At 38.9% G+C, this 16698-nt stretch overlaps 4 protein-coding genes across 4 annotated transcripts; 1 reads left to right on the forward strand and 3 right to left on the reverse strand.

Annotated features, from left to right (window-relative positions):
- The first annotated feature begins 844 nt into the window (after nucleotides 1-844).
- Nucleotides 845-6166, forward strand: LOC137719650 (uncharacterized). The gene is made up of 6 exons (XM_068458686.1): nucleotides 845-3244; nucleotides 3616-4244; nucleotides 4503-4712; nucleotides 5073-5290; nucleotides 5414-5473; nucleotides 5618-6166. The coding sequence occupies exons 1-6, from the start codon at nucleotides 910-912 to the stop codon at nucleotides 5664-5666; spliced, it is 3501 nt and encodes a 1166-aa protein (XP_068314787.1). The 5' UTR covers nucleotides 845-909; the 3' UTR covers nucleotides 5667-6166.
- Nucleotides 6167-6427: 261 nt separating this feature from the next.
- Nucleotides 6428-9295, reverse strand: LOC137719651 (phosphatidylinositol 4-kinase gamma 4-like). Its single transcript, XM_068458687.1, has 2 exons — nucleotides 7331-9295; nucleotides 6428-7114 (listed from the first exon to the last, which is right to left on the reverse strand). Exons 1-2 carry the CDS (start codon nucleotides 8702-8704, stop codon nucleotides 6728-6730), a joined length of 1761 nt encoding a protein of 586 aa, XP_068314788.1. The 5' UTR covers nucleotides 8705-9295; the 3' UTR covers nucleotides 6428-6727.
- A 1953-nt stretch (nucleotides 9296-11248) lies between these two features.
- LOC137719780 (calcineurin B-like protein 7) lies at nucleotides 11249-13130 on the reverse strand. The gene is made up of 8 exons (XM_068458803.1): nucleotides 13044-13130; nucleotides 12705-12752; nucleotides 12502-12561; nucleotides 12108-12210; nucleotides 11920-11972; nucleotides 11726-11806; nucleotides 11527-11630; nucleotides 11249-11312 (listed from the first exon to the last, which is right to left on the reverse strand). Exons 1-8 carry the CDS (start codon nucleotides 13128-13130, stop codon nucleotides 11249-11251), a joined length of 600 nt encoding a protein of 199 aa, XP_068314904.1.
- Nucleotides 13131-14129: 999 nt separating this feature from the next.
- Nucleotides 14130-16491, reverse strand: LOC137721135 (uncharacterized). Its single transcript, XM_068460248.1, has 2 exons — nucleotides 15726-16491; nucleotides 14130-14672 (listed from the first exon to the last, which is right to left on the reverse strand). The coding sequence occupies exons 1-2, from the start codon at nucleotides 16437-16439 to the stop codon at nucleotides 14511-14513; spliced, it is 876 nt and encodes a 291-aa protein (XP_068316349.1). The 5' UTR covers nucleotides 16440-16491; the 3' UTR covers nucleotides 14130-14510.
- Nucleotides 16492-16698: the final 207 nt, after the last annotated feature.

Genomic DNA, 16698 nt, shown 5'->3' on the forward strand with positions numbered 1-16698 from the left:
GTCTAGCTATGATTCTGCGGCGAGCTGATTTGATGCGATTGGTAGGTGTGGCCTTGAGGTTGTAGAACGGAGATTGAGGAGAGTCGCGATGAATGAGACGTGCCTCGAAACCATGGACCGGTGTCTTAGGAGAAGACATGGACGATGGAGGTATGGTGATCTTGATTGAAATTAGTAAGAGGAGGAGGGAGAATATCAGAGTCGAGGCCATGGTTGCTAGCCCCCGCCTAGCCCTAGGTGTGGAGTTTATAGGGCAGGTTCAAGGTTTATAGTTGGTAATTTTTTGGGGTTGATCTGTATACGATGAAGCAACCTAAGATTGGATGAACTGATATATAATTACCATACAAGAAATACATTGTATTCTCAAGTTTCTAAATGTGTGGAAAGTATAGATGGTAAGACAACCTAGACATGAATGAATTGTGTTGTGATGACCCTAACAGAAAAATATGTGTGCACCTGCAATCCTTCACATGAATTTTGTCATCGTCAGTTGTCCATATGAGTAGAAAAATTTAACTTTTTTACATTGTGAGTGTTACATGCATAATTTTAACGAGAAAAACTTGCATGCAACGGAATGTCATTGTGACGGTATTCCAAACTAATCATGTAAACGATTATCAGTAAATAATAAACTTAAAATATCGCTACAATATTAATCCAGTTATATGTAAGTACTTACTACTACTATTACTTCTCCGCATATGTGGCATGCTAATGTGTAGAGCATCATATTTGTTCACCCAAAAAATGCTAGCCTTTGAAATCTTTAATTAGTACGACATATGTTACATGTCGTTCTCCTTCATGAACGACGTGTCATAATATACCAACTGACAAATACTGAAAAACCCCTCCAAAATCTCCGCGAAAGCTCTGAATGTAACCTCTCAATCTTCATCCATGGAGGTTCTCTCTCTCACTTCACCTTTCCCTTCCAAATTTCCCGTCAAATCTCCGAACAAGAAAACCCCATTTCGGTACAACATTCGCACCTTCGATTTCCACAAAAACCCATCATTTTCCATCTATTTACTCTCCTGTAACAGCAGAAAGTTTCGAGCTTTCGCTCAGTTCGGTGGGCCCACCAGCCGCAGAAACTCGCTGAGGAAGAAGCTCACTGACGGGCAAAAGGTGAACCAGAATTCAATTCCTTTAAACCCAAGTTCTGAATTTCAGTTTTTGAATAGTAATTTTGTTGATTCTGAGAGTCAATTTAGCAATTTGGTTTCTGACGATGGTGCGAAAGAGAGCAAATTTGGTAATGGGGTTGCTGATGATAGTGTAGCTGAAACGGGTAATGTAGAAGAATCGAATTCGAAACGTCTTGGTGATTCGGTTTTGTTGAGTAAATGGGAGAGTTGGATGGAGCAGTATAAGAGGGATACTGAGTACTGGGGCATTGGTTCGGGTCATATTTTTACTGTTGTCCAAGATTCTGATGGTAGTGTGAAAGCAGTTTCGGTTAATGAGGATGAAATCTTGAGGAGAAGCCGGGTTGAGCGAGAAGAATTGGAGGGCTCGGCGGAGGTGAACCTGAAAATTTTGCAGGCGGAGAGTTTAGCTAGAGAGATGGAGAGAGGGAACAATGGGATTCCGAGGAATAGTTCCATAGCCAAGTTTGTTAATGAGGGTGAGGGTGAGGGTCTTGTGAAGGCGATTCAGGGTTTTACTCTTGGACCTGAGTTGATACCAAAGCTATCTCGAGTTGGGAGATTGGTGTTGTATGGTGTCATTGCGTTGTGGGCATTGAAGAAGTTATTCACTTTTGGAAATAAAGAAGAGCGGTACTCGGAATTGGAGAAGGAAATGATGAGGAGAAAGATCAAAGCAAGAAAGGAGAAAGAGATGTTAGAACCGAGCAGTGTGGAAGTTGTTCAAGCAGCTCCAGAACTGCCACTGGGTTCCTTTAAAAAGCCTAGCCTTGACAAGCAAGAACTTATGAAGGTTATTGTGAGAGAAAAATCATCAAATGGTAACCTGGCTCTACAAGTTTCTCCAAGTTCCATGACTGCTGCTGTGAATACAGATTTTGATGATAAAGTTCATGAAATCAGAAATATGGCCAGGCAAGCGCGAGAAATTGAGAGCAGGGATAGGGATAGAAACGATATTCAGACTCTGAATGATGAAATTTCAGATGGAAGTGTGAATGAAAATTCGGATGAAATAGAAACTGTCAAACGGCATGGAGAAGGGGAAGCAAATATTCTAACCAACCTTGTAAATGGAGATTTCAGGCAAAGTGAGGGTCGTGATGATACTTCTTCTATTAAAAAGTTAGACTTTGTTGAGGACGGGCATAATCAAACTTCTAGTATTTTGAATATAGAAGTTTCAGATGATAGGGAAAGCACTAACCGGGATGTAACAGACTGTAAACGGAATTTGCAGTTACCAGACAATGCTCCTTTTAGGGAGTCCAGCAAGTCCAGCAATGGTACCCGTCAAGTCAAACCAAGGGTTATAAGATCAGTGAAAGAAGCTAGGGAGTATCTTTCCAAAAAACATGACAAAACAAAGCTAAATGAAGAGCCCCGATTTGAACCTGTCCCCAGAAGTGATGTTCTTGGAAGGCTACGAAGTGATAAAGACTTTGGTAACAATGGAAGCCAGGGAGGGTTCGTGGTCAACAATGTTTTAGCTCATGTGATTCCAGATGAAACATCAGATCCTCCATCTACCGAAAATGCTTCTGAAGATTATGATCTGAAGGATGAAAAATTTGAAGCTATAAAGAGTGATAAACCTGATGAAACCGAGAAAAGACACTTCATGGATGATGATCAAAAGGAACAGGTTTCTTTAGATCATGAAAGTAGTAACAGTGATTCAATGACAGAACCATCTGTTAAATATGAGAAGTGGATGGAGGAAAACTTTAAGGAATTTGAACCTATAGCTAAGAAGATTGGAGTTGGTTTTAGAGATAATTACATGGTTTCAAAAGGAAAAGCAGATCAAGAATCAATTATGAGTTCGGACATGACTAAGCTTGGATCTAATGAAGAAGATGACAGTGAACATGAATGGATGAAAGATGATAGTCTTAGGGAAATTGTGCTTCAAGTCCGAGATAATGAATTGGCAGGACGGGATCCGTTTCATATGATGGATGCTGAAGATAAGGATGCATTCTTCAAGGGTCTTGAGAAGAAAGTTGAGACAGAGAATAAAAAGCTGACAAAACTGCATGAGTTGCTCCATGCGAACATTGAAAACCTCAATTATGGTGCAGGTAATTTTTGGACACATACCTATTGATCTACTTTTCAGAAAGGGTCAATTTAATTGTACAGCATTCTCACTATGGTGAGATATTTCAAGTTTTTACTGCAACCAGTTCGATAGGCCTCGTAGGTTTTCTGGTGGTAGTTTACTCTTCTCTTTGTATTTGTTAGCTAAACCGGTTCCTTACATAACTAGATCCATTGACCGCTTGTTAGGCCGACTATTTGTTAATATAATCTTTCTCTTGGACATGGAAAATGGAGGGCTGTAGTTATGGTAGCTTTTAGGTTTAAATCTTTCCAACTAATGAGAAGATTGGATATTTGATTTTTCTTGAATACATATTTTGCTTGGACTAATATTTTGCTTTCCTTGTAGATGGTATCAGCATCTATGATTCACCAGAGAAAATTATACCCCGCTGGAAAGGTCCCCCAATAGAAAAGAGTCCGGAGTTCTTGAATTATTTGCAAGAGCAGCGGATGACAATTTTTGCTGAGAATAGTGAGATTTCGGTGAATAAAGATGAGCAGAACTTTCTTCAGAACTCAACAGGATCCCAATCCCATGAGAGTATTGCTGCTACTTCCATAACCAATGACCCAAATAAGAAGGATATTAGCAGTTCAAAGACAATTATAGAAGGGAGTGATGGTTCTGTTAGAACTGGCAAAAAATCAGGAAAGGAGTTTTGGCAACACACGAAAAAATGGTCTCAGGGGTTTTTGGAATCCTACAATGCGGAGACAGACCCAGAAATTAAATCCACTATGAGGGACATGGGGAAGGGTTTAGATCGATGGATCACTGAAAAAGAAATACAGGAAGCTGCTGATCTTATGGATAGAATGCCTGAAAAAAGTAAGGAATTCATGGAAAAGAAACTCAGCAAGCTTAAGAGGGAGATGGAATTGTTTGGGCCACAGGCTGTAGTGAGCAAATACCGTGAATATGCAGAAGATAAGAAAGAAGATTACTTGTGGTGGTTAGATCTGCCTTATGTGCTGGTAAGCTAGATATGCACTTCGACTTTTCTGCAATTTTTTAAGCTTGATTTGTGCTGTCAGTTCATTCCCCAATAGTTTCATCTTCTGGAATTAGTTGTCATCTAACACTATATTCAAGTTCCAGGAGGTCCTGGGTTTCAAACCTCTAATCCTTATTCCACATCTATTTGGTTTTTAACATCCGCCTTGATTTTAAGCTTTATGTAGATATTTTTCCCCAATACTCAACCAGTAGTTAATTCTCTCTGTACTTACCAGTGCATTGAGCTGTACACAGTTGATAATGAAGAACAAAGGATTGGATTTTATTCATTGGAGATGGCTGCGGATCTTGAATTGGAACCGAAGCCGTACCATGTGATTGCTTTCGAGGACAGTAATGATTGCAAAAATCTCTGTTATATCATCCAGGCTCAAATGGAAACACATGGGAATGGCCATGCCTTTGTTGTTGCCCAGCCACCTAAGGTAAAGAATTAGTTTGTTTTCAGTTCTGAAGATCAGCATTCTTCAGTTGCAGCTGTTGAAAATTTCTTGCAATTCATGGTCTTAGCAAATTATATTCTCTCAAGAGAGGCCAACTTGTGTGGAATGGCCATTTTATGTTTTCAATATCACTCAGTTAACAGGACTCGTAAGGTTTTTTCATTTTAAGACGAGACTTGAGATGTGAGACTCTATGGTTTTCATATGCTATCCCACTCACAGATTAAATCTCTTTCCCGACTGCTGTTCAATTGTTCCCCTTTAATTGTTCAGTCTAATCTTTATTGATCTGTTGAGGTGGGTGACCGATTTATCTGAACTGTCCACTTATCTCCTCTCCAGGATGTTTTTCAGGAAGCCAAAACAAATGGCTTCGGTGTAACTGTCATTAGGAAAGGAGAGCTTCCGCTCAATGTGGACCAAACTTTGGAAGAAGTGGAGGATCAGATCAGTGAGATTGGCAGCAAAATATACCATGATAAGATCATGCAGGAGCGCTCTATGGATATAAGCTCGTTGATGAAAGGTGTATTTGGGTTCAGCGGCAAACCTATTATGAAGTAATTTCTTAACTTTAATAAAGTTGTTTCCATACAATACTTACCTGGTTTATGGGACACGATTTCATTGTATTCTGTTTTCAAAGTAGTCACATTTTTGCATCCTGACTGTCTTGATCACAGAAAAAGACCAACACAGACGATGAAGAGTGCAATTGGTTTCAGCGGCAAGCCTGCTAAGAAGTAAGTCCGTCAATCTGATGGAGTTGTTTCCATGCAATACTTAACTAGCACGGAACACCAAAGCATTGATTTGTGTTATTTTACCACAGCATTTTATTTTCTTAGTATGAACATTTTCTTACGTCTTGAAGTCTTTGATTGCACAAAAAGATCGAAGAAAATGCTGAAGAAGCCCAGCAAGAAAGAAAGGTGATGCTTCATATGTATGCTCCGAGAGACAACAGTAATCGAGCATGTAAGAAGTTCATGGTAATGTCAAACTCCGCATGCTTATTCTGGTCGCTGCACAAACGCTGGACAAACTCTGTACAAAGTACCCGGAGCTCCATGATTTGGTGCCAAGCATTTACCTTTCAGGTTACCTATTACCGAAGTCAACGTTACACCGGCGCAGAAGTTGCAATAGTCAATTGTGCATGTTGCCCATTCTTCTCACCCAAAGACTAGCCATTGCAGCAGTTCAGCTAGCTCCCAATTCCGACTCCGAGTGGTCACTTGCAACAACACGTCTTCGGAGCTGGTTCCTTAAATATTAATTCCTATATATTTGCTTTAATTTGTGAATAATTTCCAACCTCATTGGATTTTGCCCTTTTATCTTATTGTAATTCCAACTTAATTTAACAAGCCGGAAAATGCATCGACTGAGTGCACCGGAGTATTAATGGAGTAGGTGGAAGTGACGAGTGTATACGATATGTTTCACCGTAGCATTGGATGCAACGTGGTATTGTAGATTTTGCCCACAGTACATGTGAGTTTCAACGTACCTGATGGGTCCAACAAATCAAATGGCTCATTTAATTCATTAAAACCGAAACATTTCCGATTGTATCAACCACCAATGCCAACAAGTTGCCATTTTCCTATTTTATTCTTAAACATTTATCAAAATATAGTTGTCTGATATGCATTTTTGGAACATGCAGTATCCAGAACAAAAAAAGCATCCCAAACCTAACAAATGAAATTTTCTGTCTTCAAAACAAACTTCAGTGCTATTACAAATGGATTAGAAATTGTCACGAAATGAACCACGAACTTCACTACAAGTCAACCGAAACTGGATTTTGGTCTGTAAGGAAAAGCACGAATACAAAAGAAACTGCGGTCTATAATGAAAAAACGGATACGAAATTGAAGGTGTATGGGCAAAAGGAGGGCTAGTCCTCTTGCTATACAAACATATGTACGCTGATCACATGGTCATACACATTTTATGTACCTATGTTCTCCACATGATTCAGCATCCCGTTACGAAGGTGATCTTGCAATCTCATCAAGGCGACGGTCCATAATTTGGGACACGGCCTCAAGAAAAGCATCTTCACTTGAATCAGGGAGCACAGAATCCTCTGCTTCTTGCACTATCTCCTCAATGACGGATTCCTTGTTCAAGGTTTTTCTGCACATTATGTTTCCTATGGCAAAGGGAGTGAACTGTCTCTCTGCCCCTTTCTTCAACAGCATGGTTGAAATGCGTAGTGTGCGAGCACATTTGCGGGGCATGTACCATCCATGGAACTTCAAAAGGGCAATATCTTCTTCTGCATCCAGTGATTTGATGTAATCAATGACCTCGTCAGCATAAGGCTTGCGTGCTTGTGGCCAATACAACCAGTCAAATGTAATGTCTTCAAACTGCAGGAACAAGACAATGCACATGAAATTAGTATTACAATATCAGAAAACAAAAATGAAAATAAATCTCCTAGATAATGTCATGGCAATGAGCTGATGACTATATGATGCAGATAAATTTCAGGAAAACGAGAAAAGAAACGCCAAAAACAATAACAAAATGGCAACAAGGACAAATCACTGCCAGTTAATAAAAGTTTAAGTGAATGTACTTACCGTTTCAGGTAAGCAGTACCCATGATCAATTGGAATCAGCACAGTCCGGCCATCTTCACCCTCTTTGCCCAGCAAAATGTTTCCGGCATGCCTGTCCGCATTTGCCAATCTGATATCCAAAACAGAAATCTTATGCACTTCCTCAGTTGGGAAAGCTGTAGGGCCCATGTCTTCACAACTTCCACTATTCTCCATGAACTTCTGCAAGGACCCGACCTTAACAGTAGCATCCCCAGGATGGTTGAACACTTTATGAAAGCACTTGACAATAAATGTTGGGGGGACCCCAGCAAAGCCCTTTGCATTACCAAACAGCATGCGATGCCCACCCATTGGATGATCCAAGAGGTAAGCAGCCACTTCTCTAAGTGCTCCTTCTCCAACTCTTGTTCCCCTTTTCAATCCTTCACCATCCAATGACAATGGCAGCCCCCTCGGATTGTTTTGAGCCATAGGCTCCTCATCAATTGGCTTAAAAACAGATACATACTTTTGACCTGAAGAGTCTGGCATAAAATACGCTCCTCCAGTACCCTCCATGGACCTAATTGGATAACTCCCACCATGTAGTCCGTCAGACGTGTCATTAACCATGTCCCAAATCTGGGAAGGTAATTCAATCTTGGGGTTAACAATGACAGGCTCCAACAAAAAACCCCTGTCAGGAGGTTTTCTCGGCACAACTTCATAACCTCTCTTAAAGTCATGCTGACCAGCATCATACTGTCGCTTCACATTATCTCCACCAACTTCATAATTTTTTCCATCATCCAACTGTGATGCCACAACTGACAATTCAAAGTTCTTCTCAACTGGTCTGGCCCTAACTTTTGCAGACTTCCGAACCAACAGATGTAAGACAGCATCATTATGTTTACATAAGTCATCAATAAGTCTCTGATCTTCAAGTTGTTTCCCATCACACACAACTTCTTGTTTTTCTAGATCAACAAACTCTTTATTCTTCTTTGCAATCTTTTGTTTCACATATCCAACATCTTTACCACGTTCGACATGGAAGGTAAACTCTTTCCCGCAAGTTGTTTGGACATTGATCTCTTGAAGGTCAGAAAGCCTAAGGACCAAATGTAGAATATTCCCATCCGTTACCCCGTATTCCCGGAGTATGGAATTGCTCCTAGCCAGTTCTCTACCTCCACAAACTAACTTTTGCTTCTTAGCAACAAACCCTTTGTAGGTTTGTATCCTAAGCTTCACTGACTCAATAGAGTCCGATTCCAAAACACTCATGGGAGTAGTTGACCCAGACACAGAGAGATATATCAATATCGATTCATCCAAAGACATACACGGTTGGGGAAACCCGGGCTCACAGTGAGCCGGAGTAAGAGTAGCAATACCGGCGGACGACATTATGCTCTTAATTCGAAATTTTCCAAGAAGGTCAAAAAGCTCTTCAAATCAATGCAGAACCTTCAAACCCTAGGAAAACTATACACATATTTACAAGAATGCAGCCATATCTAACCCTAAATTGACCACCCGATTAATACCCAGATGATCAAACAAACCCTAGATTCAATTTTCACAAACTATACAACAAAAGGAACAAACTTGAATACCCTCCTCCCCTCCAAAAGAAAAGGGAAAAAGTACCCACAGATCCAACCCCTATAAATCCATCACCTACAAACCGAAATTACAGACCCCAAGTACAAATCCAAGAACCCACAAACCAATCGGCAAAACAAAATCCTACAAATTGGACCCAACAAATTACCAATAACAAGTTACAGGGGCAAATCAATAACAAAGATCGATCACGATTCTTACCGAGAAGGAAGAACCGGAAAGAAGGGAGTGACTGAAGAGAATTCAGCTCGATTGCGATTTGTCGTGTAGCAGCTTAGGGTACGTAATTCGGGGGAAAATGAGAGAGGAAGGGGAAGGAAGAAGCGTGTAGACGGTGAGATGTGAGGAGTGGAGAGAGGAGAGGTGAGGTGTTGGATTTTGACGACGAATAAGTAATTTATATTTTTAATTAATTAATTAAATTGCCGTGGGAATGTTCGCAGAAGCAACGCGACAGACAGTTGAAGTGCTGACCAAGTTAAGGAGAAAGACGGTGGGAAAAGTTAAACGCCCTTTAAGCAGCGTGGCTTGCCCAATTAGGAAAAGCCACGTGTCTAATTGCTGATTAATCGGTGTTTAATTTTGTTTGGAATTATTAGAAATGACTGAGTAAAAAAAAGGAACCAGCCTTTTCGACCAAACAAAAAGAATATTCTTTTTTACTGAATGAAAGAAAGTAAGGATCCGATTGCCACATTTTGAAATTTTAAAAACGAAGTTGCTCAAATGCCAAATTGTAAAGGAAATATTAGAATATAATTTTTTTTTTTTTTTAACAAGCGATATTATCTAGACTAGGGGATGAGTTTAACCTCACAATATGTTAGTAATAATATAGTTTAAATTCGTATTCTGAGAGAATCAAACCTAATAAAAAAATTAGATGGCTTAATCATCCTGCTGGTTCACAGAGACCAGCATGGCTTGCAATTATTGAGAAAATATTTTTTTTTCCGAAAGTTTTAAAGATGATAAAGTAGTTTTTATTCTCTAATTCTTGTATATGTGGCGCTCTTATGTTTTTGTTTTTTTTTTTTTTCGTATTCTGAAGTTTTATTCCATGTGATATTCTTCAACAAGATTTTTTATCGAGCTCTGTATTTTTAGGGTACAATGTTGGTCTATTTGTGTTGTTGTTTTGGATTGCATTGTATATATTTTGTTTTATATGTATTTTTTCTTGAGAATTGTTATTGGCGCTTTAAAATTCTCATTTTACACTCGGAGTGCTAATAACACTTCTCTTTTTCTTTTGTGAACAAGCAATATTATCTACACTAAAGGGAAGGGAAGAGGGTGTACTTAGCCTCACAATGAGCAAGTAATAATTTGTCTAAATTCGCTTTTAGCAAGAATCGAAACTAAGACCTTTGTTTTGTTTTGTCTCATGATAACTTATTTAGGAACATGTCTTTTTAAGACACAACTTTTGTTCCTAATAGTTACGTTTGAGTTTAGGATAACTTTTTATTTTAAAATTTCTACTCTTTATTGGTGTTTGAATAAAACATTTTTTCCAAACAAAAAAATTGGTATAATTACCCTTTTGGACTTCGCAATCAAGGCTAGTTGAGTCGTATTGGACCAATTTTGGAAGGTTGGGCTTACACGAAGCAAGTAAGACACTCGCTCTGCTTCCCTTTCAAAAAGTCTATGTGAAGAGAGAGAGAGATAAATTTAAAAAAAAAAGAAAAAAAAGAAAAAAAAAGGGTAATAGTCCTAATTAGATCCAAAATTTAGTTGTTTCCGTCCTTGTTTCCATCTCAACATGTGGTCTCACGACTTTGTAATAACCTTCTTAATTATATTCTAAGCATTCTCGAATCGGTATCTTTACATTTAAACTTAATTATCTATAATGATGCATATCTCTTTACACCTAATCACGTAACGAGAGAGATATAAAAAGGGCTGTGTGCCGTTGTTAAACCCGAGGTTTTGCCATCTTGGACACACTTCCAACACACAAAAATTGTGTTTGCATTATTCGTAATGCTTTCCATTTGAAAACATCCTAGTATGACCTTACAAATAAGTGAACTTCAACAATTAAGGCAGACGGAACAGAGCAATTAGAACCTCCTATATCCATGGTGTTAAGCATGCCGCCAGCTCGAACTCTCCATGAGATTCATGGTTGCATTGTACAGTTTTTGTGTTCGTATACAAAGCGGACTCGGAATAGTCTTCTACTCAAGCCATGACTTGTAGGCTAACAGATATGTTCAGCACAAAGCTAATTTTTTCCACACTCCAAGCACGCTTCTGCAAATTCTCTATATTTCCTGCAGGGAGCAACCTTTCTGGTCTCTTGCCTATTTTAGGTCATGGTTTAGATCTTTCTGCTTTATTGTTCAGCACAAAGCTGGGAAATGCTAGAGTTATGTCCCTGCAGAGAGAACGTACGCATACGGACATTGTTAAAAAGCCAAGCAAAACCAAAAACTTCTACGAAAACTAGAACACCAATGAACCGGCATATCAGACACATGCTTGTGGTGCAAGAGATAACGAGGATGACCTAAAATATGCGATACTTGTTCAGCGATTTACAAAACACTAACTAAAGTTTGCAGAACGCAGGTTTAGGTTTTAGGACGTACATTAAGTATGGAAGAGTCATGTTTTTCAGCAAAGAAGGGTTTTGTGCTACGTATTCCTTCCACTCTTCCTCGTCAATTTTACCATCCGCTTTTCCATCTGCATCCTTGATTGTCCGAAACATACGAGAAAGTTACAATCATCGAGATCACAAACTGGGGAAGTGCAATCATCAAAGATAAACGGAGTCAAAATCCTTACCTTGTCCACAATCATTTCGACAATATCATCTGAAAGAACGAGATCAGACTCGTCTAAAAGCGCCAGCACCATCTCCTTCAACTGTTTTAAAAATTGTATCATTTGAAGCAAAATCACGATTCATGAAGGAGCAAGCAAGAACTTAAACCTCAAGGACTTTTAGCTAAAGGAGAAACCAAGTCGAGTGGACTTACCTCTTCGTGCTCGATGTAACCAGTGCGCCTCAGATCATATAACTTAAAAGCATCTGCCATATCAATGTATGTATCAATTTTAGTGCCTACACATTTAAGTTAAGACATGCTAATGCTACTGCCAATTGAAAACTGAAAATTTTCGAACACATGGGAATTGGCGAATGCATCACGAGTCGAGTTCTTACATGTAGTTTTGACTGAGTCAGAGTTTTTGGGTGGAAAACGCTCAATATTTGAACAAATTCTGCAAATACGGCCATTGTCGTCGACATAAAAAATATCAAATATCTACAAAGCATGGCAGAACAAAGAAATTTTAGGAATTAGAATCCTAATGCAAACACTTCAGTATACATTAGCACATGAAAAATCAAAATCATGCATTTTTTTTTTTAAATGAATACAACATTATTTACAAAAGGGGAGGGGAATAGTTTAAGCTTTACACTGAGCTTGCCATAATAATACTTTGACGAGAATCGAACTTAAGGTCTCTTACTTACGAGTGAAGAAGAATATCATTAGATCGCAAAATCATGCATGTTAAGAGAGTGAATTAATTTAAGACCACATATTTACCTTGTCTAAAAAGAGGTTCCTCTTTTTGTGATTTTGGAAAAGGGCAAGCTGGAGCTCTTCCTGTTGATAATAAGCATCAAATTATAAAAGCAGTAGAAAAAAAGGTCAATTTTTCCAAATTATTCTTTAGAATTAATGCAAAGTAAAATCAAATATTAGTAAACAAATACTTCAAATTCTGAAGAAAAAAGAGGGAAACAGACCTTGTGTATGAGCCCGTCTTTAACTTCAGAACTGCTCACTCTCAGAAACTGCCATTTCCCAAAACATCAGTACAACATCAGATTATTAAACTTAATTATAACAAAATCAACCCAATATATTTTCCATCGATGAATGTTTAAATTAAGAGGCTGTTTGATAACCATTTCGTTTTCAATCTGAAAACTTATTTAGTTACCAACTTCAATTACGAAAACTTCAGGTCGATTTTTTATAACTAAAAAAAAAGCTTTTGGATTTTGGTTTTCAATTTTCAAAAAGAAAGTAAAAACGAAAAACTAAAATGGTTATCAGGCGCATGGGGTTTGGGAAGCAAGAACAGCATGATGCTCGTCCAACCCAGATGATCCTGAACCGGCATTTTGGCCAGCTTTTGCTCTCCTTTTCTTTGAGATGGAGGAGCCCATTAAAATAATGGAACTTCCTCTTCCTCCTCTTCTTCTTGTTTTACTTCTTCCTGCAGTTTCTGGATTTCAACCTTTGGTTTTTATTTTCTCGTAATTTGACTTGGAGAAAATATCTGTAGGGTTCTTCAAATTTTCGTATGGATTAAGAGGCAAAGATGGAGACGAACAAACAATTACAGGTTTCTTGTTCGATTCAATCTAAGGTTGTAAGCAAACGGTAATCAAACTCGTGTCAGCTAAATGCGAGGGTCAACGTCGTACACTTGTCGATCACGGCTTCCTCATCATCAAAATATAAAGAACAGAGAAATGCCAAGAGACTCCAAGAAATGGATTCTCAGGATTCTCTGTTGCTTTATCATTTTATATTAACTTTTTAGGTTAATAATTATTGTATCAAAAATATGAGATTGAAGAAAATTTCACTTTTGAGAAAATCTCTTTAGCATTTCTCTAAAAGATAAAAAATAATATGAATCCTCTCCGGATCCTCTTTATGAGAATCTCAATGATCCATAAATCTTGTTCGTTTATTATACATCGTACGATCAGAAATTATTTTTAAAAAAAAATTATTTAAAATTAAATATAAATAGTACTTAAAGAAAACTAACCGTACGATGTACGATGAACCGACAGAATTTATGAATTCTCAGAATCCTTACAAAAAAGATCCGGAGATGATCATTTCTCAACAAAAAAGAACCTTACTCTCAAGTTATTTGATATCTTATGTTTCGAGAATTTACGCTTCCATCACTCATGAGCTCTTTCGTGATGTTTATGATAAGCGATATTACTATTGTTACACTGTAAGTTGAAATAAGAAGAGAGGTGAGCGTTTAAATTCGAGATGCAGTAAGTTAAAGAAAAGACCCAACTCAAACAAGTCTAGCTAGTAGCTATAGCTCGAACGAAATAAAATCAAATGCTTGATTAATTACTACTCTGATCCATTTTTCGCAAAGACGAAAAAATGCCAGCCGTGTTGGTTGAAGGGTAAAATGAAATAATCTTGCAGCTTCTTCTATGGAGACAAAGCCAAGGTCGTCAACTATTCACAGAATCATACACAGATTGTTTACAGAGTTACAGCAGTCCCCTTTCAAGCCAAATTTCAGGCCAACTTCTTGGGAATCCTGAAACATCTTACAACAAATTTCCGGCCCTGTGAATACATTTCTGAAATTTGTTCATAGTCAGTGAGGGCCGGGGATCGGTTTTGCGAGGGACAAAATAACATTGCTATCATCAACTTTTTTAACCAATGTCTCTCTGGTTTTGAATGAAGAATTAAAGTACAATGACTTATCTGGCCATGTCAACACCAGAATGATGTGTGTCAACAAAAATCCGACTGAAATTACCTGCAAGGTCGGTTCAGGAGGCAACCAAGCTGCCCTGACAACAAACGAAAGCGACCACAATGCCGAGGAGAGCTCCACCAATAACCTGGGAGGGAGTGTGGCCAAGGAGTTCCTTGAGCTTTTTCTGGCTGATGGGATGCCCTTCGAACAAGTACTCAACGACTATGTTAAGGACCTGTGTCAAAAGAATTAAAAATATATATGAAAATGTATATACAACACGGCAGCAGGAAGTAATAACTATCAAAGCCCAACATATATGCACAGAGGGTTTTCTGGCGAAAAACATATTGAAGGGTTCAAAGATGACTAAAATGGCATGAGATTGCTCGAGATTACAAAGGATTGTCCCCTCATTCATACATACTATAGATATTAATACCGCCTTAAATTTCTCTTTCAGTTCTATGAGAAGTTAAAAAAACGAAGGTTTCCTAGTTATTGAACCTGACCTAAAGCTACATACACTCCCCAAAAATAAACTTCGCCGGAAGTAAAGCCCAAAAGTTCAAGTTTTCTATATTGTTTCAGCTTTCAAATAATTTTTAGGATCAACTGGGAGCTGCAAAAAATTCTCACAATATGCCCATATGCCCTTGTTTACAGATGATCAAAGCGTAGTATTCAAACGCATTGCACACTCAACAGGCCAGGCAGAGAAGAAACTATTAAAACTTGCTGAACTTGTGAATGCATTGCAGGAGGACTGCAACTCGAACGTGAAACAAAAAAGAGGAAGGATGTTGCATTGTGCTTTGGCACTGCGCTTCATGAATTGTTCACATAGATGATTGCTTCAACACTACCTATCAGCAACCTCATTAACTCTAAAACCCCAATAATCTAAAACCAAGATCATCCCCGATCCTATCCAACTAAAGGCCAACCACACCAACGTCTTAATCGATTAACTTTAAACCTCCATACTCGATAATCACATTCAACTGTATGATCTAGATTCTAGTCACCCTTAATCCTCAGTAAAATATTAGCTCCTAATTTGTAATTATATTTCATTAACTTCATTGTGCTCACCTCATCCATTGGGACCACTAGAAGTTCCATAACTCCTTCCTACCAATATGCAATATTACACTAATCAATCATACCAAAAGTACCTCTTGAAACCAATAACATCTCAAATAAATTACAGATATATGCAAAAAATAAAAAACTACATGTACAACACTTGGAACAAAAATAGAAAGAACGGAAATTTACTGCTTACCTCTGCTTGCATACCAGCATGCCGTCGAACACCAATAGCATCATACATAACAATGAGACTGAACCCCAAACTAACCGGAAAAAGCGAGTCCGCGACACCGTGACAGAGCGCCACAGACGTCGTCAATGCCGTGCACAACGCCGAGTGCGACGACGGCATACCTCCGGAGGAATACAATATTCTGAAATCCCACTTCCTCTCCACAAAGAAGTTCAGCAAAACCTTCATTGACTGCGCCATAAACCATGCGAAAAACCCCGAAACAAAGGTCGGATTCGCAGCCAATTGCGCCACGAAAGGACTAATTTTCACCTTGGCATTGGTCGTCACGCTCAGCAGCGCCACCCCAATCCCGCTATTGTGTAAAAAGTCATTGCTTTTTGCTTCCACGAAACTCTCTGGCCCTCTGTAAGCCTGTAGGAAAGAAACCCACTTCTGGGTTCGTGAGGAGGCCAAGACTCTGATGCTTTGGAGGACCGGGACCAAAACCCAGAGGGGATTTCGGGGGAAATTATGAGATTCCCATCTGGGTTTTGGGTATTTTGGATTGGAAGGCGGTCTGTGGGAGCAGGAGATTGAAGACGTTGAAGTTCTGAGTTTTCTGGAGTGAGAGAATCTGAAGAAGGAGAAGGAGGAGGTTGCTGCGGCGGTGGTGGATTGAAAGGGGCTGAGATTAAAGGAAGTGAGAGAGTGTTTCGTTACAACTGAGTCCATGAGAGGATTTGGGTTTCAGTCAGCATTTCACAGAGAGAGAGAGGATGTGAGAAGGTGGTGGAAGCAGAGTCTGGGAATAGTGAAGGAATGGTGAATTTATATGGGACGAGAATTTGTGGCGGAGAAGAAGGCGTATGGGTTGATTTTACGGTATTGCCATTGGACGTCCAAATGGGGAACGAATATGCTAGAGAGTCTTGAGTACCTTTTTTTCTCTTAGGTTTTTATTTTGGACTTCTTTGGAAATTGATACACGAAT

Source organism: Pyrus communis, chromosome 16 (assembly GCF_963583255.1).
Source record: "Pyrus communis chromosome 16, drPyrComm1.1, whole genome shotgun sequence".
Lineage (NCBI taxonomy): Eukaryota > Viridiplantae > Streptophyta > Magnoliopsida > Rosales > Rosaceae > Pyrus > Pyrus communis.

Coding starts and splice junctions, on each gene's coding strand:
- LOC137719650 (XM_068458686.1), top strand. CDS start 910: ATGGAGGTTCTCTCTCTCACTTCACCTTTCCCTTCCAAATTTCCCGTC. Junction 3,245..3,615: donor AAACCTCAATTATGGTGCAG/GTAATTTTTGGA, acceptor CTTTCCTTGTAG/ATGGTATCAGCATCTATGAT. Junction 4,245..4,502: donor TAGATCTGCCTTATGTGCTG/GTAAGCTAGATA, acceptor TGTACTTACCAG/TGCATTGAGCTGTACACAGT.
- LOC137719651 (XM_068458687.1), bottom strand. CDS start 8,704: ATGTCGTCCGCCGGTATTGCTACTCTTACTCCGGCTCACTGTGAGCCC. Junction 7,115..7,330: donor GGTACTGCTTACCTGAAACG/GTAAGTACATTC, acceptor TTGTTCCTGCAG/TTTGAAGACATTACATTTGA.
- LOC137719780 (XM_068458803.1), bottom strand. CDS start 13,130: ATGGGCTCCTCCATCTCAAAGAAAAGGAGAGCAAAAGCTGGCCAAAAT. Junction 12,211..12,501: donor GGAACCTCTTTTTAGACAAG/GTAAATATGTGG, acceptor CATGCTTTGTAG/ATATTTGATATTTTTTATGT. Junction 11,631..11,725: donor TCGAAATGATTGTGGACAAG/GTAAGGATTTTG, acceptor CGGACAATCAAG/GATGCAGATGGAAAAGCGGA.
- LOC137721135 (XM_068460248.1), bottom strand. CDS start 16,439: ATGGACTCAGTTGTAACGAAACACTCTCTCACTTCCTTTAATCTCAGC. Junction 14,673..15,725: donor ATGCTGGTATGCAAGCAGAG/GTAAGCAGTAAA, acceptor CTTTTGACACAG/GTCCTTAACATAGTCGTTGA.